This window comes from Drosophila elegans, unplaced genomic scaffold (assembly GCF_018152505.1).
Source record: "Drosophila elegans isolate 14027-0461.03 unplaced genomic scaffold, ASM1815250v1 contig_149, whole genome shotgun sequence".
Lineage (NCBI taxonomy): Eukaryota > Metazoa > Arthropoda > Insecta > Diptera > Drosophilidae > Drosophila > Drosophila elegans.
The window spans coordinates 14,774,969-14,797,264 of NW_024545513.1; the positions used below are offsets into that span (position 1 = coordinate 14,774,969).

The 22,296-nt window shown below is 41.4% G+C and overlaps 4 protein-coding genes across 5 annotated transcripts; 1 reads left to right on the forward strand and 3 right to left on the reverse strand.

Annotated features, from left to right (window-relative positions):
• Positions 1–396: 396 nt before the first annotated feature.
• Positions 397–3,307, reverse strand: LOC108150034 (dnaJ homolog subfamily C member 22). Its single transcript, XM_017277997.2, has 2 exons — positions 2,965–3,307; positions 397–2,538 (listed from the first exon to the last, which is right to left on the reverse strand). Exon 2 carries the CDS (start codon positions 2,518–2,520, stop codon positions 1,297–1,299), a length of 1,224 nt encoding a protein of 407 aa, XP_017133486.1. The 5' UTR covers positions 2,521–2,538; positions 2,965–3,307; the 3' UTR covers positions 397–1,296.
• Positions 3,308–3,634: 327 nt separating this feature from the next.
• LOC108149964 (zinc finger C4H2 domain-containing protein) lies at positions 3,635–5,522 on the reverse strand. The gene has a single exon (XM_017277884.2). The coding sequence runs from the start codon at positions 5,241–5,243 to the stop codon at positions 4,227–4,229; it is 1,017 nt and encodes a 338-aa protein (XP_017133373.1). The 5' UTR covers positions 5,244–5,522; the 3' UTR covers positions 3,635–4,226.
• A 932-nt stretch (positions 5,523–6,454) lies between these two features.
• Positions 6,455–21,789, forward strand: LOC108150007. 2 transcript variants are annotated; one of them, XM_017277956.2, is made up of 9 exons: positions 6,455–7,008; positions 12,636–13,395; positions 14,992–17,374; positions 18,091–18,217; positions 18,285–18,925; positions 19,726–19,821; positions 19,884–20,018; positions 20,465–20,988; positions 21,072–21,789. In XM_017277956.2, exons 2-9 carry the CDS (start codon positions 12,644–12,646, stop codon positions 21,205–21,207), a joined length of 4,794 nt encoding a protein of 1,597 aa, XP_017133445.1. In that variant the 5' UTR covers positions 6,455–7,008; positions 12,636–12,643; the 3' UTR covers positions 21,208–21,789. The 2 variants fall into 2 exon arrangements, with proteins under 2 accessions (XP_017133445.1, XP_017133447.1); XM_017277958.2 differs by having other exon boundaries at positions 6,456–7,008; positions 12,636–13,263.
• LOC108150008 lies at positions 11,753–12,087 on the reverse strand. The gene has a single exon (XM_017277959.2). It carries the CDS (start codon positions 12,080–12,082, stop codon positions 11,753–11,755), a length of 330 nt encoding a protein of 109 aa, XP_017133448.1. The 5' UTR covers positions 12,083–12,087.
• Positions 21,790–22,296: the final 507 nt, after the last annotated feature.

Genomic DNA, 22,296 nt, shown 5'->3' on the forward strand with positions numbered 1-22,296 from the left:
ACGATGCCTAACAAATTGTTATTTTATTTTAAAGCGTACTTTAACTATAGTGTATCCCTTAACGAAAATTGTAATACCACTCTTTTTTTGTAAATTGAGTTTTTGTTTTTTGAAAAAGAAGAAAACGTGATAATCTACACACGCCCACACGAAACACAAAACCAGTCACAAAAAAAAAACAACAATTATATGAAAATAGTCAAATTTGTAAAGTTAAAAAACTACTGGCCTTAATTAAATATATATTTAAAAAATATATAAACGACAGATCAGTGCAAAAATGAAAAACAATCAAAACGAAAAGCAATTAATTAATATATACAAATATCTTTAAAGAAAAGCAAAAAATCTAGTAGGCAAAATGTTATATACACATTTTTTGCTCAGTATTATGTTTTAAACTAAATTTAAGCGAGTTATTGTTTCCTGTTTATATTTTTTTTCGTAAACACTATTTTTACGATTTTTCGTTTTTCGATTTCGAGTTTGATTTTTCTTCTTCAACAACAAACTCCCTGCGATGGCAATTAAGATTATAGAGAAATCTTATGATATACCATAAACACATCTACAAAACGATATATATATATTTTTCGTTTTATTTAAACGTTTTACTTAAATATTAATGGAAAAAAATACACACACACAACAAATTTGTGAGAAAAAAAATACAACAAATATTTTTCTTTTTTTTTTTTTTTGCTTAGCCTGTTAAGTAGTTCATTATATTATGTAAAATATATAAAATAAATAAATGAATATAAATTTAATTGAAATGATTTCTTTTACTGGGGGAAGTATACGTGATTTGGTAATTTTCTGTCGGTCACGCAGTTATTAGTCAAAAATTTTTTTTTTTATCGTAACGTAAGCGCAACTAATTTGTAGTATTTTTCTCACTTTTTCTAAAGCTGCGACTAATGGACACTCATTACAAGGATTTAACTAATTTTTCAGAAGTTTTTCTTAAGGGTTTTAAATTCAAAGCATTATAATATATAATGTACATGGAAACTGAAACATAATTAATTTTTTAAGACACAGTTTATTAGGCAGTCCCAATTTGTAGGACACCTTTACATAAACATTTGAAATCGAAAGTTAAATAATTATTCGTTAATTAAGTTATACTTAAACACTAATAGTTTTTAGGATCTACAGCAAAAGAAAGCATTTTGGTCCTCTAATTTGTGGTTTTAGCTAACAATAAAATCCAAGAACAGTCCAACATCTTGTGCCATGAGTTCTGGGTGTCGAAATGCAAGCTATCTTAGACTAGACGGATAACGGCTGTTCTCACAGGACGATGGCTTCGTCCTCCTGGTACTGCTTGTTCTTGCGCCGCCTGTTGGACTTGATCTTGCTGAGCACACTGTATGCCTGTTGGATCTCGATGAATTTCTGGTGGGCCTGGGCCCGCAATCCGTCGTCCTTGACCTTGTCGGGATGGTACTCCTTGGATAGCTTCCTGTACGCAGCGGTGATCTCCGCCTGCGAGGCGGTGGCACTCACGCCCAGCACCTTGTACGAATTGCGCTCTCCATCCACGTCCATGCTCTCGAACACCTCCTTCCAGGTCTCGTACCAGCCGTGATGCTGCGCATAGTTGTAAGTGTCCAGCAGGGCCTGCTTGAGGTCTGTCCACCAGGCGGAGGCCAGGAAGTTGTGTATGGCCTCGTGGATGGGCACCTCGCCGCCGTCCTCATCCGAAATGGTTCCGTTGAAGTACAGGAAACTGCCCCAGAAGGCGCAGTAGATGACGACGGCGGTGGTCAGCTTGAAGGTCCTCTCCCCAGCGCCTCCTCGTCGCGGTGGAGTGCGGCGCCACTGCTTCGAGAGGCCGTCGAAGGTTAAGGCCGCCACGAGGCCAGTGAGCAGCAGGGAATAGGTCTCGTCGTAGATCAGATACCTGGCCGGATAGGCCAGGTAGGCGGCCAGGAGGCAGTGCCACCAGACGCCCTGCTCCCGGCCAATGTTGCCCACCAACCAGACGCCCAGCGACACGAACAGCGGGATGGCCCAGTGCAGGAAACTCAGGTCGTAGCCGCCAACGAGCGACTCCGGAATGGCCATGGCACACACCTGGCCAAACAGATGGCCAATCATCACCTGGCCCACGAATCTCTTCGATGAGTACGGCGGCTTTGGATACGCCTGCAGCTTGGCCACGAACATCTTGACGAAACGCGGATCCTCGTTGGCATCCCGCACATATTCCGGGATCAGGAAGAGCTCGCCCATCCATCCGATGCCCATGTAGCCGCCCAGGGTGCACCACCAAATGAAGGCGTGGCGATCGCGATGCAGATACAGATGGTGCAGTCCGAAGATCCCTCCGAAAAGCCAGCAAAGATAGGCCACCACCACGGATTTCTGGGGCGGCAGAGCATTCACCTCCTTGCTTTTGCCCTTGCTCAGGCTCTGAGTGCCATTGCACTTCATTTTCGAGGGCGATCCGCTGGGGGAGTCGCCGGTTTTGCCCTTGCTGGCGACTGGTGAGGTTGTTTGCTTGGTGCCCATGGTTCTTTAATAAGATTTCTGCAACAGGAGGTGAAAAATGGCATTAAAATAAGGGTATTACAAGGCTTAAGCAGCTCCTTTGCAGTATTGATTTAACTAAGAAATATGAAGGAATTTGATGTGGTCAGAAACAATCTTGGTATGCCCCTATAAGACCAAACATTTCATATTTCGTATATGAGCAGTTTTAATGACCCTAAACAATCGTATGAGATAACTTTATCCTACCAAAAATGACGAGAAAAATTAATGATGATATTTATGTTAATGTTTATGTTATGTTTATGAAAATTATGTTAATGTATGTGTTGAAAAAAATGTATTATGTTTAAAATAAAAATAAAAGATCTGTTGATTTAAAAACAACTATAGGTCTTATATCTAAGCCCATATTATATAGGCTTAATATATCAGTTTTTAGGTCACTTTACAGGAGACACTTACCCACAATCAATCGACCTCAATTTCTTGTGAAATTGTCGTTGCGCATGCGCAACGTCTTGGCCACGATTGTAAATGGTAGAAAGAGAGGTGGAGAAAGACCCAGAGCAGAACTTTCTCTTTTCACAAATTCTACGCACGAAGCAACAACAAAAAGTCAAACTGAATCACAAAAAAAAAAATAAAACACGTTCACTGACGCGTTCAATTTTAATTGGTTCTTGCACTTTCTCGGAAAAATAGTAATAACAACGACTAAAATAACCGGAGCGATAAGCAACTTGTTGTTGTTTGCGGGCCGAATTAAAAATTGAATAAAAAACTTCTGAGCTCGGCTTATTGTCAAGTGTGACCAACACTCAAAGCACGTTAAAATGACAATAAACAAAAAATACTAAAATCATTTTCAAATTTGTGCAATCTTAATTTTTCCTATGCAACGAACGGCAAAATCGTAAATGAAAAAGGTAATACAATTTTAAAATATTTTTTTAAGCCTAATTAATAATTTGTAATATGCCTAAACGCAATCGATGATTATCAAAATTTATTTTTAATCTACCCTTGTTTCAAACCATTTCCGTAGTTCCAAACCCTAAGAAAACATTTAAATCTATCAACATTCAAGATTCAATCGTTTTTGTAAAACATTTTCGCTTTTCAAAGAAACGCATTTAAAAATGAAATACTTTTATTGATACTCTGTTTTGTTTGTTCGCTTAATATGGCTATACTTGCATATTTTGCATGGCTTACATGTATAAAAAGAAATTTTGTTTTCGATATTTGGACACATTAGTTGAGCTTTTACAATAAACTTAGCCTATGATTAAAGTAAAAATAATAATCAAGTATAATTGAATTACCAACTAAAGTTGTTATGAGAATTTGTTGATGGCAGGTGTGTAATAAATCCTTTTGAGATTTTAAATAGACAAAAAGTGTTTCAATGTACAATTTATACTTTGAACATATATTTAAAATGTAGAAAATACGAGTTTAGTTGATCTATTAGTTTAAATCAATATTGCAAAATTTTTTAAATTTCAAAGCCTTTTAAATAAGACTGAATTTAAATCTATATCTCGGGACAATCCATCAGCTCACCTGCATACTTGCGTTGTAATACTTTCCTTTTGGATTAATAAATAGACGAGGCAAAACTACAAAAAAAAAAAAAAACACCTATCCGTCTAAGAGCTAACATTCCGGAACCAGCTCCGGACGTAAGATGAGTGTAGTTGCTGGTCTTCAACGCTGGCCGCTTAGTTGTTCTTCTTCTTGGGCTTCTTGGGATTGCGGGAGCGCGACTTGGCCTTGCAGAGCGGACAGATGGGCGCGTTCCGGTGGATCTGCTGGTGGCAGGAGAGACAGGACTTCATGGGCGGCGGCTGCTGGCGGAGATTCACGTTGAAGTCGGAGCGGAACGAGGGATGATGACCGATCCCGATGGAGGGCGATTGCTGCAGTCGGTTGCTGGGTGGCGGCGGCGGCGGTGGTGCCGAGAAGTCGCCCTTGCCCAGACGCACTGCAGCCGCGGCCGCAGCGGCGGCGGCAGCAGCAGCACTGCCCGATCCCGGCGGTGCGGGCGGCATGAAGGCGTGTCCCGGATTCCCGCCACCGGCTCCGGTGCCGCCAACTGACCCGCCGCCACCGCCTGCCCCACCGCCGCCTGCCCCGCCTCCCTGTCCGCCGCCCGAGGGCAGGGCGGTCACGGTGGCTTCGGGCATCAATGGGTGTCTGGCATGCGGACGGGCCAGCGCCGAGGTCTGGTTAACAGAGGCGGCCGCCGCCGCTGCGGCCGCTGCTGCTGCCGCCGATTGGGCGGCCACCTTCAGGAAGTTGGTCTGGAAGCGATCCTTCGAGATGGGACTGCCCTCCTCTTCGTGCAGATCCCGCAGGGGGCTTAGGCCGAGGTAGTCGCGGCGCATGTGATCGATCTGGTACTTGAGCGCCAAGTACTCCTCGTACACGCGGTTGGCCATGTCGAAGGAGCGCGTCTGGTTCTCCTTCGTCTGCTTGATGATGTTCTCCATGTCGTTGATGTCCGCATGGATCTGGCGCAGCTCCTCCACATGCGACATCTTCTCCTCGAGCAGGTGCTCCATCTCCTTGCGGTACTCCTCCAGGCACTTCTCCTCGTCGTCGCTCAGCTTCACCTCCTTGATGATGCGCACCTTCAGCTTCTCCAGGGACAGCGTCTTGTCGCGGATGTCCTTGATGGCCTCCAGTTTGGCGTAGTAGTGCCGCTCGTTCGAGCTGGAAATCTCGCTGGTGGCCATTTTAGAACCAATCGCTCTGTGTGGTATCTTGGGACTTAATATTTTCGGAAGACTCTCGAGTGTTTTCTTTGGCCCCCTCCCCTGGGCGAATGTTTATTTTGCACTTTTCACTGGCCAAACGCTATGGGACTGGGATTTTCGGCTGGTCTCCAAGCATCTGATGTAGCGGATTCAATTCGGTGAAGTTATCCTGCTCAGTGGTTCACTTTTAATTGACTTCTTCGCTGTTTATTTGATTTTTCGCTATACCATACTTTTGTGTATAGTAGAGTAGTTTAGTAAAGTGTGACCAAGCTGACAACGGTACTAAATACCATCCGTCCCGAAAAATACCATCATATACGGTTTCGAGGAATACAATTTATGGAGTTAATTTGTTGTTTTCTTAATTTTCTCTTCATAATATTAAAAATGTTTTCAATTTTTGTATAAAAAAACACACAAAATATTTTTTACGGAAATATAAATATTCATTCTACATAAATTAAGTGAGGAAAGTTTTTGCGGATCAAATCCAGTGTTGGGAAAGTTATTAGTTTTATGGATCTAGGTATTTGATAGGTATTTAGGTAAGGTAAAAGGTACCACATTTGTCAAATATCTAGGTAAACAAGGTTTAAAAATAAACATTTTTAAAAAAAAGTTTCTTTTTATTTTCAATACAAATTATTTCAGTAACTAAACAGTTTAGTAAACACATAACATAAACACATTTTTAAGATAAATAAAAATCGTACCTATTTAAGGTAAAAGTAGCTTCACATTATTTAACCAAGATAAGGTATAAGGTATAAGGTAAAGGTAAAAAATGTTTCCTAGGTACGCACTTGTTAAAACACGGTTGCAAGTTCAAAGATCCTGCAAGGTCTAAGGATTGTCCAAGTTAGGAGTCCTCAAGAAGACGAGTAATGAAAGTAAAAAAGATTTCTTGAAGAGAAGAATGTTACTGTTAAAGAATTGAAAAGAATTTAGATACATAAAACACAATTTCTATACTGCAGTCGTGAGCTAATACCATCGATTTCAAAGTGGGATGCTTCTTCAAAAATTTTGTTAAAATAGTATTTTCTGAATACAAATTTAAAATTCGAATGTGGGTCAATTTTTATAAACATTTCCTTTGGTGTGTCAAATGGTGACCTCAAACTGCACTTCAAGAGCTCACAACTTGCTTGCTAGGTATTTACCGGCTGCCCGCAAACGGCCACACTGGTGCCCAGCCCGCAGTTTCCAGATACGCGACAATGCATTTGTATTTCTTGATCGGTCGCAGATCGGATGGAAAGCGGGGCTTGGAGTGAAAACAAAGAATCTTGTTCTGGTCATGATTTTTCATCCGCGAATTGTCAACTTTTGTTGAGCACGTAGTTGTTTGCTGGCCCAAAAACAACAACAGCAAACAGCATCAACGATCGCGAAAAAGAGAGACGGATGCAAACAATGCGTACGCGCGCGTGTGTGTGTGAGACATTCCGCAAGTGATTCATTCTGCAAAAATAATAAATAAATAAATAAGACGAGCGGTGCAAACTAATGCGAAATGTTTGTGGAAATGTGTCAACAAGTTAGGGCCATAAAATAACAGTGCAATATCAATCAATATGTGTAGATTTTAAGATACTCTTTATCGCCCACAGCTCTCTGCCTCTCTTTCTCGCTCTTTGTTTTCATTTTTTATTGTTGTGTTGTGTGTTGTGAATAAAAAAGAAGTTAAGTTAACCACGCATAAATTGCATACGAAATTTCGACGAGGAAAAAGCGAAAGGTAAAAGTGTTTATATGGTTTTGAAAGCCGCATTTTTTGGCTCTTTATTTCTGCGGGTTTCGATATTCGATGGTTTCCCTTAAATGCGTTCTAATCAATCCGTGTACACATACGGGTAGTCTGCTTGTGTTAGTTAGTTGATAACTTTCGACAGCTGATTCCAAAATAATAGTAATCTTTAAAATAAATTCCCTAAATTTCTTTTTAACAGGTATATATTTTTGGGTCAAAAAAAGGGTATATGTTATCTAAACATGTTTACAAATTTCAGCATAAAGTTATGTATTTTGTAAACTATATATTTTAAAAGTGTTTTCCTTATTTATCTCTGGAAGTGAATGCTAATCAAATATTCAAAATATTATTTTAATACTTTGTAACTTATTTTTAAATAATAGCTGAACTCTTATTACATTGGACACTTATGTATGTAAGTTTTGACACACATTGTCTACATCGCTTCTAACTGCTTATCGCTCCCAATTGGTGATAGTGTGTGTGAGCGAGACAGGTGACACCTGTTGATTCTCTTCTCTTCTGTCTCTTTCCACAGCTCTCTGCCCTCTCTTTTTGGCACATTTTGTTGCGTTCTTAATTGTTTGGCAATTAAGTCAATTATAAACATATTAAGCCAACCGACACACATTCTCCGATTTAGTTTAGTTTTCCCTTTATCTCTCACAGTCCAACCAATAACCGATCAATACCAGGGAAAAGTCCTAAAATTGGGACAAACAAATAAAAACTCTCTTCGCAACTTTTAGCTAAAGCAACAAATAAAAAAAACTAGGCCACAAAGTTTAGTAAAATGTTGTACTGCCTCATAAAAATATGCATACATAATATAAAATGTAAACAAATTTAGACATATAGTAACGTACTATTAACGTACTCACAAAAGCGTAAATCAATAACCTTTTTAAAAAGGTTAACAGAAAACGTATTCGCAAAACTTTGAAAGTAAAATATTGTGACAAAATCTCCTCTCTCTAAAATATCTTTGTTCTCGTATCTTAATTACTTTTCCTTGTTTAAAATTTTAACATATGTAAGCGTTTGTTAACATTGTCTCAAAACCATGTATGGATGCTTCTTTAAAACAAGATAGTACTACCACAAATCGTTTTCACCTGCCACTACGCTTTTTAGAACTTCTTTATTATACTGAAGATAGTTGGCAAAAGGAGAGTACCTCTACATATTCCCCCTCCGCAATGGTTATCCAGGTAATCAAGTGTCTGGGTCCCCTTCTCCCCTCCAACGATCACCTGGTGGGTTCTTCTACCTGTCTTCCACCTTCCACCGGTGTGCGTCTGCTGTTTTTCTGTGTGTAAATCAAATCACAAATCGATGGCAACTTACATACGACAAAAAATGCTGTCAAACAACTTGGAAATCGAGTCGCGAGTCGGGAGACTCGAGATCGCTTAACCCCTCTCTGCCCCCCCCGTTCTTTGGGCTCCGCTCTTATATAATTGGGGCCATGGAAGCGTTAAGTCGAGTGTTAAGCTTTCTGTGCCCATTTCCTCCAGTTTTTTTTTTTTTTTTTTGCACCATGCCCCTTGAATACGATCCAGGAATGAACGAGACAAACAGTTAACTCAGCTTATTTTTACTGTCGCAGTTCTTATCGCGTTTATAAACATAAACAAAAACAAAGCTCAAACTCCGTCCATGAATCACATACATATGCATTCATACTTACAAGCATGCATGTACTTTACGTACACAGAGAATATACATGGGTGTATCGGAAAATCTTTTAAATCATCAATTATCATAAGTCATTATTTCATAATTTGCAAAGCACTTGCATTCCGTACAAATTAATATTTAAGGAAATTGTAAAGTAGTATTACTTTTACTCTAAGTACAACTCAAAATCACCTTCTTTTTAAATTTAAGCTGAAATTTTCTAAAAAAAACTCTACCCAAAATGTATTAGATATACTAAAAAAGATGATATAAAAGATTCCAAAAATTTAATGTCAAAAATGTAATGTCAATCGAAATAATTTTTTACTGTGTGCTATCGTGTAGCCAATGCACTTGGTCCATGGAAACTGCTGTAATTAGCAAAATAACAATGCAACAAAAGAAGGAGAGCATAAACAAGCAAAGGGAGAACGCAAGTGATTCATGCGAATAAACGACGATCCAATTGCAAATGCGCTTGAATGCATCACTTTATTTGCATGCGAACATATAAATATGAATTAAATACGTCGGCTTATATAGTGCATATATAGATATACATGTATAACTTCTCTTTGGCCAGGCCAAATATTATCGCAACGGAAGTATGCCTTATTAGATCGTATAATTGCGCAAAAAATTAGAACAATGTGTGGCAGCGAAATACGATATACCAATATATATGTATATCATTGGAGGCTTAAAGCAGCCCGAAATGGATTTATTGACGTGCCTGTCGTTATCAAAACAAAAGCTTACTTAAAACCTAAAATAAATTGTACTGTTAATGTATGCTGCAATATATTTATATCTTGTAGCAATGAAAATTTCTCTAAGATTTTACCATTAGATTGTTTTGAAAATAAAAGTTGTTCTAATATGCCTTTATTGACCAGCTTGGCACTTTATATCATATCACTTAGAAATATCAGTATCATCTTACCACTATAAAGCTATAAACTTATAAAATGATTCACAAAGAGCTCATTTGAAAAGTATCTTGACTGAATCAAAGAAACTGGTGAGAATATTTTTTCAAGTTTTTTTTTTTTTTAAGTTGCTAGACAGTAATGTCAAGCTGATAAGTTAATAAAAATGGCTCTGGAAAATATTTTTATGGGAGCAGCTTGACCTCGAATATTAAAAGATATCCAGAAAGAAAGAAATCTTTATTTTGAAAAGTACACTCCGCTCAGCTTTTATTGTAAAATATCCATTATTAAAGGCCTTATCTGGACTTTTAGTTTCCTTTTAAAAATGCTGATTGAGAATTCTCATTGGGAAATCGATCAAAATAATTGAAGTCCGCTTTTCGTTTACATAGATAAAGCAAAAGTTTGGATTTGTGTATGGGGCTGTACAATAAATCCGACCATTCATGATATATACGCACACTCAACGCTCGGCATATTCGCTTTATAATTATCATCGTTGGGTGGCTCCTCATTGTTATCGCTCTTTCTGCCCGGCCACTATAAATACGAGCGATATCTGGACAAATGTGTATATAAAGAGAGTTTTATACTACACGAGGAAGGTACAATTCGTAACCATATCATCAGGCGACAGTATGACACAGTACTGCTATATCCATGGGTACGATAAAGGGAAAGACAAATATTTAATATAGTTTCTAACAAATTACGAGTATAGCTTTTTTCCTAGCCAAAATCATGACCTTTACATCGCCAAAAGCTATGAAACGCACTGTAGGCAGGCCACATGGTCGCGGAATTGGTTGAATGAATATGGATTCATGATTGTGTGTTGCAAAATAATTGATTCACTTGGTCAGCACTTGGTACATATATTCTCTGCGTCGCGTGAGAGCGTGAAATTTGAAATTCGATTGAAATAGTGGAGCTCGATTAATCATCGAAAAGAAGACTCGAAAGGCGACGTAGTAGTATTTCTAGCCGATGTTCCCGGGAAACAGTACAGGGTCCAATCTAATGTGAGTCACCCATCAAGTTCATTCATCCAACTTATCCGGCGCAATATGCAAAGCGAAGTGCCAGCGACAATAAGCGCAACAATGGGTTCGTTTAAACTTTAAACGTTTAAAAACAAATTCATCGAGGCTCAGGGAAGTGGACTATTGGCGGAGAACTGCAACTCCCATTTGAAGTGGGGCGACCACTTAAGCGACAACGACAGCAATTCTCTGGCTTCCCAGATGGTCCACTCTTCAAAGCCCCATTCCATGCCATTTCGTCCGATCCTATCCCATCCGATCCCATCCGATCCGATCTGGTCTGGTCTGATGCGGAGCCCCCCACTTTGGACTCTGTCGAGAGTTGAAAAGTTCAGGGAACTGCAATGGAATTAAGTCGAAGCAATGGGAGGGCCAGAGGAATTAAGATCATCAATGAAGAAGTGGTGTAAACAAGTCTCAAAACTATATTGTTTTGAAGTGGTGCGTGAGGTAAACAAAACAAGTTATCTATATAATATCCACAGAAGTATCCAAAACAAAAGATTGAAAACTTTATATGATTTTAGAAACTATTTACAATTTAAGCTAAGCGTTTTTTTTGATGAGTGGAAATAATGCACTAAAAGAAGAATATGTAATATAACATTTTTTATTAGACTTCATTTTGATAACTCAGCACTTCATTTATGTTACTTAATGCTTCCTTATCTTATTTTTTTTTGTTTTTTTCTATTTTCCCATCTTTGTGGACAGGCAGTAGGCAATTTGCTGATGATTGCGCTCAAGCAGCTTGCAAATTGTTTATTGAAATCTGTATTTCATTCCAACTGAATAAATAATCGACTGAGAAACGCTGACTCTGAAAGCGGAAAGTGAAAGCGTCGCTGTGAGCGGGGAAAATTTAATGATGACCGATCGAAGGGGGGAATGTTGATCGTTCAAGAAGAAAAGCAAACACGTGTCTTTAATTTCCGCACTGTCTGCATTTTTTATTTGCCTCGTTGGCACTCATTATGTGTGTCCACTTAAAAATTGCAAATACTTAAGCATAATCTAAGCGTTAAATCTAAATAAATTATGAGCTAATTGTCCAATACTTGACTGTCCAATTGTCTAATTGGAGTAGTCCAGTCGCCTTCGGGCCAGGGCCAATCGTATGAGTCGGCGCTGCTCCAGTTCCTGCAGTTGCTGCTGGACGAGCAGGCGATGCAGTAGCTCCACTTTGGCGTACTCCTGGGCCTTCCTTTGCACCCTCTTTTGCTGCTCCTCCGCAAACGCGTCCATGGTCCTTGCAATTGGGCAGGACTTTGTGACTTCCTCCGCCTCCTGACTTGTGGGTGTGTGGTTCCAGCAGTTGACCTGAATGAACTGCAGCAGTAGGTGAATCAGATGGCTCCAGAAAGTTAGTGATGATTGGTAGAATTTGGCAAGACTGGTGGACATGTCGACTATTTGATTAACTGGTGAGAAGTGTGAGACTTCAAGTTGAACTCAGGATTTATATACTGCAAAGAACACTGGCAGGTAGGTCTCAGAACTCCAAGGGGATACCTGTCGGAATAACCCTTAATTTCTTAGGCAACTTTATCAGGTAACGCTTAAAGTCACGATCTTGAGTAAACAAGATTTTGGGATACACCCAATTACTTAAAGTAGCAAAGATCCATGTAGATTCCCTCAGTACAGCTAATCCTTACTTTTTGTATATACCTGCATAGTTTATGGTTACAAAACCCTTTGTTACCTAATAAATATTTTAAAAACCAGTACAGTTGTTTTTCAACATTATTTAAAAGAAACCCTTATGGGATTTCTTAAATTAGGCTGGGTTTTATTTATAAGTTACACTATTTGATAAAGTTTATAAGAATATTTTGTAAATCTTTTAGCTTTAAATGGCAAAAATGGTGCCATATTCTTGTGGCATTGTGGCTGTAATATAGAATATATGTATGTAATGTGTTTTATTAACCCAATATTTTGTATGTATTTTTAGGATACGTCATGGAGCAGGCGCGACCTGTGCCCGCCCCTCGTCGTCTCTATCCGGAGCTGCGTCCCGCCAACTACGAGAACATCGAAATCCGGACGCCGAATAATATCAGCAATATAAATATCAACAACAACATCAATAACAACAATAACATCAAGAAGCTCAACATAAATGCGGAAAATCTGCATGGTAATTGTGGGGAAAAGAAGCTGCCGTCGAGTGGACAAAACAAGTTGATACTGCAGGAGAATAATTGCGATAGTCAGCAGCCAATCTACGGACCGGATGCAAATGAGAATGTCCAGGAGCCGGTGTACGCAACACCAAGGCCGGCTCCGCGCCAGCGATTGCAACCAGCAGAAGATCCCGATCATGATCATGATCCCAAGGACGAGGATGAGGATGAGGTGCCTTTGAGGATTCTGCGATCGGCGCCGCAGGTGCCGCCCAAACCACTCAACATCCTGCCCGAGCAGCGAGTCTCGATCTGCAGCGAGGTGTCCACCACCAGTGGATATGCCGTGGGCGGCAAAGCTGACGAGGATCGGGAGGGATCGCGGTACGCATCGAACGCATCGCTGGACTGCAGCGAGAGCTCGCACAGCGGCAAGTTCAAGTCGCAGTCACCCGGGTACGTAGACGCCGTCGATTCATCACCCACCATTCCACAGTCGCCGGATCCAAGCGGGGATGATCCTGATCGGATCCAGGCAGATTCATCCGCAGAACAGTCCGCCGGCAGCCACGAAGGCGACGATGACAAGTAAACTTTGACCACTATTTCTACCCTTTGACCCTGCACTCCTCTTTGAGTTTTTTTAAGGGGTTTTCACTTTTGTTTTTTGGTTTGCAATGGAAACTAACTTTACGCACGGTACAAACATTTGGGTTTTCCTTATAAATTCGTATTTCTTTTCTTTCATTTTTGACAATCTTTTGTATTTGTTGGATTACACTTATTTATATTTATTATAAAGTTAAAGTGGCCTAAAAGTATTTGTATTTTTTGGTTTAATAAGAAGGAATATTTATAGTTCATTTTTATGGATTGTCTTTGAGCAATTTTTCTGAAAAAAAAATGTGTAAAACTTTTTAAATATATATGTTTGTTTTAAATCGTTTGATTAATATTTAAAATAGCCTATATTTTTGTTAAATAACTTACATGATCTATATTTAATCCGTTTTGGTTATTTTTGGTTGCGGTATTGTTAATTTAATTGCACCAACAGAGCACAATTTTATTTAGTTTTTGGTAAATATTTGAATAACACATTTTGTTATGGCATTTCTCTACAAATTGGTTAAATTATCGGGAATTCATCAGTGTTTGCGGTTTTTTTTCGTTGGGTATTCGGATTTTTAAAATAGAGAGATTTTGTTTCATTATAATGGAATTTAGGCAAATGTATCATCTGCAGCAGCTGTTTCCCGATTCATTTACACATCACTTAGGACTATTTTGGAACTAGCATAAACCCCTAATTCGGAAACATCTCCTTTAATTTATGCACTTCCCAGCGGAACTGTAGCATGTGCCCCCACAACTTCCCTCTTTTCTTCTGGGTATTTCACTTCCGCCGCCCTCTCCATCGGTAAATCAAGTTGGGGCTGTCAAGGGCCCCGTCCTTATAAATAAATAAATTATAAATAGCCCGGCGTCTGCTCAAGATCAATGACAAGCGGAATTTTCTAAAAATAGTTTTTCACACTCCAATCGGAGTTTTGTGCGCTCGAGAATTGTTTTCAAGATCAATCGTTGAGAATACGCGTAGATGGACGGAATTGTTTGGGAACCGTTCAAATATAAACTATATCACTTATAAGGTATACAGATTGGCACAAAACTGTAAAGTAGATTTATTTCTATTTTGTTATTTTGTGTATAATGTTCTTTTTTTAATAAACATTTATTTTTGTCAAGTTTTATTAAAACAAAAAATCTGTATTCTTAAATTCAAGTTTTCTTATATAAAAACAAATTAATTTGTTGTCTAGGTAGAGAGCTAAAATGTTTGTAGAATTTGTTATTAAATAATAATTTTAAAATAAAATTAAAATTTTGGGTTAAAGTAAGACATAATTGTTAAAAAAGTATATGTTTATCTAACGATAAGAAATGTTTAAGGAATCTATAAAATTTTTTTAAAACTATTTTGGGATATATTTTTGGTCTTGGTTTCTTAGTTTTATGAATGCCATACATTGAATGATCCTTCATTTGTGGTCTAACAACTTTGGCTGGATGTTTTTTGGATCTTTAGTAAACTAACCTTCAAGGGAATGGGATGCTTTTACACTCTCAAGTCCAAGTTAACTAATGGTAAATGGTAAATCTTCTCTCAAAACCCCACCCTAGCAACCTACTGCGATCGCTGGGAACCACATCGAAGCTACTGGGCGAATCCATCGGCGAGCGGATCACGTCCAAGGCGAAGGGAGCCCGAAAGCGGCTGGATCGGAACCTGAAGAGCTCCACGGAGGCGATCAGCACACTGGGCGCCGATGCGGGCCGGAGTTTGAAGCACGCCGGCCAGCGATTCGGCTCCAACTTTAGCCTGGGTTGGTCCAAGGACAAGGCGGATGGTGTTGGGAGGTCAGGAGGATCGGCATTGGGAACGGGAGAAATGGATCTGGACAGGCGGCAGACGATGCCCAATACGGAGGTCTTCAGTGCGATACAGTTCTCGAGCCCACTGAACCGGAACGGCGGTCTTTGCGATCTGCGTGAGAACGAGGCGAAGCTCCGCCAGAAGGAGGAGCAAGTGCAACTGGAGCTGCACCCCGACGACGATGGCTGCTACGAGGTGCCCAAGGCGCAGGGCAAACCGCCCAGCTACGACGAGGCGCTGCGGTCACGCCCCTCGCCCACAGCCTCGCCGCTGGCCAGGAATCTCGTCCAGGAGGCCACCCAGCTGGTCCAGCTACGCAGTGGCCAGCGCGGCCAGCCTGGGCCAAGCAGCAGCTGCTCCTCGAACGGCGACGATTCGCCACACCTGCCGATGCCCGCCTTTCCGCCGCCCCGACTCTCCCAGCAGCCGGAGCAGTTCCGCCTCGATGCACTGAAGCCGCCGGTGCGACAGAAGCGGCGCAAGAACTACGAGCACATCGAGTTGCGACGTCCGCCCGTCGACTCCGCCCAGCTGGAGGAACTCAATCGGGCGGCGGCGGCCAAGGAGCGCGAGGAATCGCTGCTGATCTCGGCCAAGAATGCCGAGGCGGAGGCCAAGGCCCCCAAGCCGGAGCGCAGCGATTCCTGGCAGTTTTACGGCGAGGACGAGACCGACGAGGAAGAGGAGGAGGAGGATAAGGAAGAGGATCAGGATGGCAACTCCTCGCCCGAGCCGGTGTACGCCAACCAGGAGGCCACCTACGGCAAGCTCTTCGAGATGGCCACCGCCGGCAGCAGTCGCAGCAATGTCCTGACCCCCAACCAAGTGGCCGAGCAGCAACAGCAGCAACAGCAACAGCAGCAACAGCAGCAGCAGCAGCTGGCCTGCATCAACGAGGATGCGGAACTGGATGGCGGCGAGGGGGCCGTGGGTGGTGTTCCACTGCCGCAGGCTCTGATCGAGGAGTTCGATCCGCTGTCCAGCAAGTGCTCCACACTGGCCAGGTCGAACAAGAGCAACGAGCTGCTGCTGCTGGAGCACCTGCTCGAGGAGGACACCTACGGCACGGTGAAGGCGGAGCAGGACGACGTCAGCATGTGCACCTCCGAGGAGGAGCCAGTGACCACGACCAGCTGCCCCACAAGTGCCAAGTCGCAGATAGAGCAGCCGCAGATAGTGCACCAGAATGCCCATCTGCTGAGCGACAGCATGGAGAACATGCTGGACGAGGAGCGGGCCAAGCCCTATCTCAGCCGACTGCCAGCCGAGTCGACCACTCGGGCAGCTGGGCCCGTGGACTTGGCCAGTGGCTCACGCAACCGCACCAACTGGTTTGTGGTGGACAAGGCGGACAAGGTGGCCGATGCAGCGACCAAAACGACGCCGCCCGTCGACGGCGACAGTCCGCCCACCTATCTGGAGGCCATCGGAGGAGGGGGAGGGGGCGGGAGCGGTGGCAAGGATGGCAGCGGAAGTGGACAGGAGAATCGGTCCACCATTGGCTCCCGCTTCCGGCAGACCATCAGCGCCTTCTCCAGCGTCAAGTTGCGCATGGACGCCATGAAACGGAAGGCCAGTTTCCGCGGAGCCAATCAGCGGCAATCGGACGTCAAGGTGGCCCTGCAAATGGTGCCGCGGCCCAGTTTGTCGCCCCTGCTCATCCGCTACGAGGGACCGCTGGTGCGCTTCCCCTCCGGCGTCGTCGAGGATATACTGAAGGAGATGCAGAACCGCAAGGCCATACTCCGCGAGCGCCAGTTCCAGACGTTTCTCGACCAGGAGATGCGAACGCCACGCGAGGTGATCCCCCTGGAGACGATCACCACGCTGCAGTGCGTGAGCAACAGCCGCGTGACGGACACGGCCACCCACTTCTACTGCTTCGAGATCACCACCTCGCAGCCGAAGAACGGCGCCGGGACGGGCGACAGCATGTCCTCCAATCCCAATCTCCTCATGACCAGCGGCTCGTCGGGCAATGTCAAGCAGCAGCGCGTCACGCATCTCTACGGCGTCGGCAAGGAGTCGGAGCGCGGCGTCTGGATGCAGAAGATCCTCGAGAGCCTGACCAACAGTCTGCCGGTGAAGTACACCTGCCACTACTACCGCGCCGGCTGGTGTTACCTCAAGGTTAGTCCTCCTCTTAACTGGCACTCTTACACTCAATAAACCCAAACTATTTAACAAACAAATAAATAAAAAATAAATACAATCATTTAGAAATTTGCAACGAAATAATGGAGACATATCCGACCCCATTAGCTGTATATATATATATTTAAAGTGATCTGGATAAAACTTTCCCAAAAAGTACACTGATAAAAAAAAATATAAATAGCATATATGAATATTGATTTCAGAATTGTATATTTTATATTCCAATTAATGCGTATTCAATGGCATGATTTAATATTAAAACATTTTAATTAATGTGAAAATAATTCCTATTTGATTTTTAATGCAAAGTTAAATATAGTTTAAATTTAAGTTTCGTTTCCAAAAAAAAATAGTCAAATGCAAATTTTACAAAATGTATATTTTATATTAAAATGAACTAAAAAGCGCACCTTTTTAAATTTATTAATGGCTTACTATAGCATAAAGCTCCTGTAGGAACAGGATCAGAAAAACAATTTAAAAAATATATTTTTTTTAATGCAACCTCCAATATTTAGTTATATTTTCACAACAGTGAGAAAACGATATCTATGGCATAGAAACTATTGAAAAATTCACGAGAGAATCGGTATAGCTTCATTGTTTTAAAGCAAATACGCATTTTATTGGATATTTTATATTATTTATTTATTTTATTTATTAAATTCGAATTGATTTCTGGCCGGCAGAACTCCATCACCTCGGAGTGGAGTGGCACCTGGTTGGTGCTGCGCAAGAGTCAGCGGCGCCTGATCTTCGTGAGCGAGGCGAACGGCAACGTGGAGAAGTTGGATCTCCGCAAGGCGCGCTGCATAGGTAAGTGATCCTCAAAATAAGCAATCCAGTGGGCTCAATTGAAACCATACTATATCATATCGCACAGTGCTGAAGGAGAGCGACGAATCCATCGACAATCTGCACGTGGAGAGCGGTCCCATGCTGATGATCGATTGCCCACCCTACGCCGTCTACATGATCATGAGCTCCGCCCGCGAGACGAAGATCTGGCGGCACATCATCCGCGAGGTGGCCCACAACAATGGCTTCTCGCTGGGCGACCAGCAGTTGACCCGCTACGACGTGCCCGTGATCGTGGACAAGTGCATCAATTTTGTGTACATCCATGGCTCCATGTCGGAGGGCATATACCGCAAGTCCGGATCGGAGAACTCCATGCACAAGCTGATGAGCGCCTTCCGGGCGGACGCCTTCAACGTGGAGATCACCCGTAACGAGTACAACGAGCACGATGTGGCCAATGTGCTGAAGCGCTTCATGCGCGACCTGCCGGAACGCCTGCTGGGCAAGCTCACCGACAGTTTCGTCTTCGTCACGGAGCTGGCGGTGGCCACCGAGAAGATACCCATCTACCGCGAGCTGCTCGGCCGACTGTCCGCCATTGAGCGCGAGACACTGCGTCGCATTGTGGGCCACCTGGTGTTCATCAGCTCGCAGCAGGCCAAGAACAAGATGAGCGTCCAGAACTTGACCATGATCTGGGGACCCACGCTGCTGGCCAAGAAGGTGAAGTCCAGTAACGCTAATCGCCTTAAACTTTGTCATAATTATCAGACAACATTTAAATCTTTAGCGAATTGAAAAAAGATAAAGATGATAAATATTTATTTATTTATTTATTTTTTGTAATGTAAATGTTTATTGGTGATTAGCGCACCCAAGAGGTAGCTTAATCTAATCGGTTATCGTCTTGGTTATTCATTATGGGTCTACAGTATGTCTTAAGTCTAAAATAAATAGTAAGGGTGAAATGAGGTTATTAAAAGTCGATTTATGTCAAAACCCGGTTCGGTAGAAAGATTTATTAACAGCATTCAAAAGAGTTGCTGGCCAAGAAGGTGAAAACCAGTAAAAAAAACTATTATTAAATAAAACTTCGTATTCATTATCAGACAATATTTAAAACTTCAGAGAACCTAAAAATATTAAATGCCAAGAATTTATGAACAGCATTCAAAAAGGGTTGTTTATGTTTCTAGAACCCATAAAAATATATAACAGCTGATGTAAATTACAATAACTATATAAGATTTACACAAGCTAGCTGTGAAATGACTTACATCGAAAAGGCATATGTCAGCATTAATTGGACTCTAACATGGTTTATTATATTTGCTTTTAATTTGCCTGAGCATTTTTTGCAACTGATGTTTCAATATTTTAATAGTGATGTATTTTTTTTTTAATTTAAATTAGCTATTACCAATAATTTTTTGCAACTGATGTTTCAATATTTTAATAGTGATGCATTTTTTTTTAAATTAAATTAGCCATTACCAATAAGTTTGTTGCCATTTAATCCACAGAGCGACGAGCTGATCTACTCGCAGAAGGAGGCGGATGTGCTCACTGATCTGATAGTGCTCTACAAGAATCTATTCCCCTGCAGTGCCGATGAGATGGTGAGATATGCCCAGCTATAACTTTGAAATGTAATATATATATAATTATGTATTTAATGCAGAAACGGGAGCAGGCCATGTTGGCATGCCTGCAAAAGTACTATGCGGCCGCCGAAACGCTTAAGGATGCGGTGAAGCAGTCCGGAGACATCAAGATCTGGATCAGCCTCAATCCCAATCCTGACAACAAAACAGAGGTGGGATTTGTTAATATCATGCTGAGGTTTATTAAGTTTAACATCTCGGAAGATTTAAAGTTTCTTAAAAAAGCATATGCTCTGGAAATACGGCATGCATAATAATAATATGCATTTAAAGTATTCCATTTAGAACTAGAACATAATATTCTGTATTCTTATAAAACGAAGAGTTTACTTTATGAGGAATTATAGATATTAAATTAAATTAAATTGCTTATGACAAATTTTATAAAATGCAATAACTTAACAAGTTTGCTTTAATTTTTGGTCCACAGGAAAATAAATTTAGAACTGGAAAATAATAACAAAACAAAGCATTTTAGAAACCTTTAAATTAGACATTATTATATAGTTTCGAAATGTAAATTTAGATAAAATGCAATAATCCTTGGCATATGTATTTCCTACTAAGCAAACAAGTTTCTTTTGATTGTTGTCCACAGGAGAAGACGCAAGTGAACGCCACCATTTCGCCCACGAAGACCGCCTACGAGCTGTGCCGCGAGTACTCCACCAAGATGCAGCTGCCCACCCACCAGCTGACCCTGTACGAGGTGATCCTGAACGACAGCCTGGAGCGGCCGTTGCACCACGACACCAAGGTGTTCGATGTGATCCTAAACTGGTCGTACTGGCCGGAGGAGGACCGCAAGCACAACTATCTGGTGGTGCGTCCGGTGGAGATGCTGCGTGAGATCCAGCGGGCGGTCAAGAATCTGGCCACCGTGACGCCCGGCAAAGAGCTGCGCTTCGCCGACTCCCGCACCAAGACCTTCAAGACGCTGCAATGCGAGCTGCGGGACGGAAAGATTGTGGTGTCCAAGAAGGACAAGAGCGACAAGACGACCATTGTGCGGGAGATCTTCCTGCAGAGCAGTACGGCGTATTTGGGCTGCGAGCGCAAGCGCGACTTTCCCTGGAGCTGGGCCATCACCTTCGTGGAGCGCACACAGGCGCAGATCATGAGGTGGATACATTAACCCATTCACCTTCCTTCACCTAAATGACAAATACTATATATATATATATATATATCTCGCTGTCCTACAGATCGCGCGATGCTCCCTTCATTGGCCACGTGCTGGCCGGCAGCGAGTGGGTGGACCGAACCATCTGGTATTCCAGCATCTGGTACTGCCTGTACAGGGACAACATCCTGCCGCCGGCGGAGATCATCATCAAGTAGAAGTGGACGCCGCCCAGCTGCCAAACATACAATAGTTTTACAGGCCGTCTTGTGCATTTTCCCGTAGGTCTCGTGTAGATATTCTGAATTTATTTGTAATAATTAGGGAATATATTATCTATATATATATATATGTTTAGCAATTTTTTTAACGAAACACTTTGAGAATTTTGCAATACTTCGAATAGGCTAACACACGAATATATGTAATTTTTTTCCACCATATTTTCTGTAAATAATCATGTTCACTCAAAAACCAAATTGTACATAAGCTTAAGAAGTTTAACTATATAATTAAGTATATGCCATTTGTCTTCAACATAGCTTGTTTCCCAAAATATCTAGCGTTTTACCAGACACGAGGAACCAACTATTAGTTAGACTCTCGGCCACGCAAAGCATTAAATTGTAGAGTAGTTAATGATTTCGTAATATATTGAATGCAATTTTTATACGAATTATTTGCAATTGGTTTTCCATTTATGTATTTTGTAATTTACATGTAATGCCATTCAACTGATTGTGTAGACAAGCCAACGTTGAGCGAAACATTTATTAGTAATAAATCCAATTTATTTACAATTGTGAATAGTGTGTTTAATACCGATTAAAAGCCTTTTAATTAAACCAAGATTTTTAGATGGAAAAACAAAATTAGTCATAAAATCTTGGTTTGTTGGTTACTACTTGTTGAAAAAGGGACTCACAGTTGAAAGGCTTACTGTTTTGCACAGATGACGACCCACGCTACCGATCCTCATCACTTTATGGTTGAATTTAATAAATATAATTTTCGCCCAAATTTTGCATTTTCTATAAGGGGTTAGATCACTAATTTTTTGCGAAAATTAGCCAAAAATAAAATTATCCAGGTTTGAATGCCAATCGATTGGAGGTTCTATAACGAGTTCAAAGAGGTATGACTTTCCAATTTTGGGCTATTAATGGCATCTTTATGGCTAAATCACTGATTTTCTTGTCCGAAAATAATTGCCAAAAATCGAAACATTAATCGTAACTTTATCATTAATATTCCATGTTTCCCTTTGATTTTTAACGCGTATGCGATTTTTCGGAGTAATTTAAAAC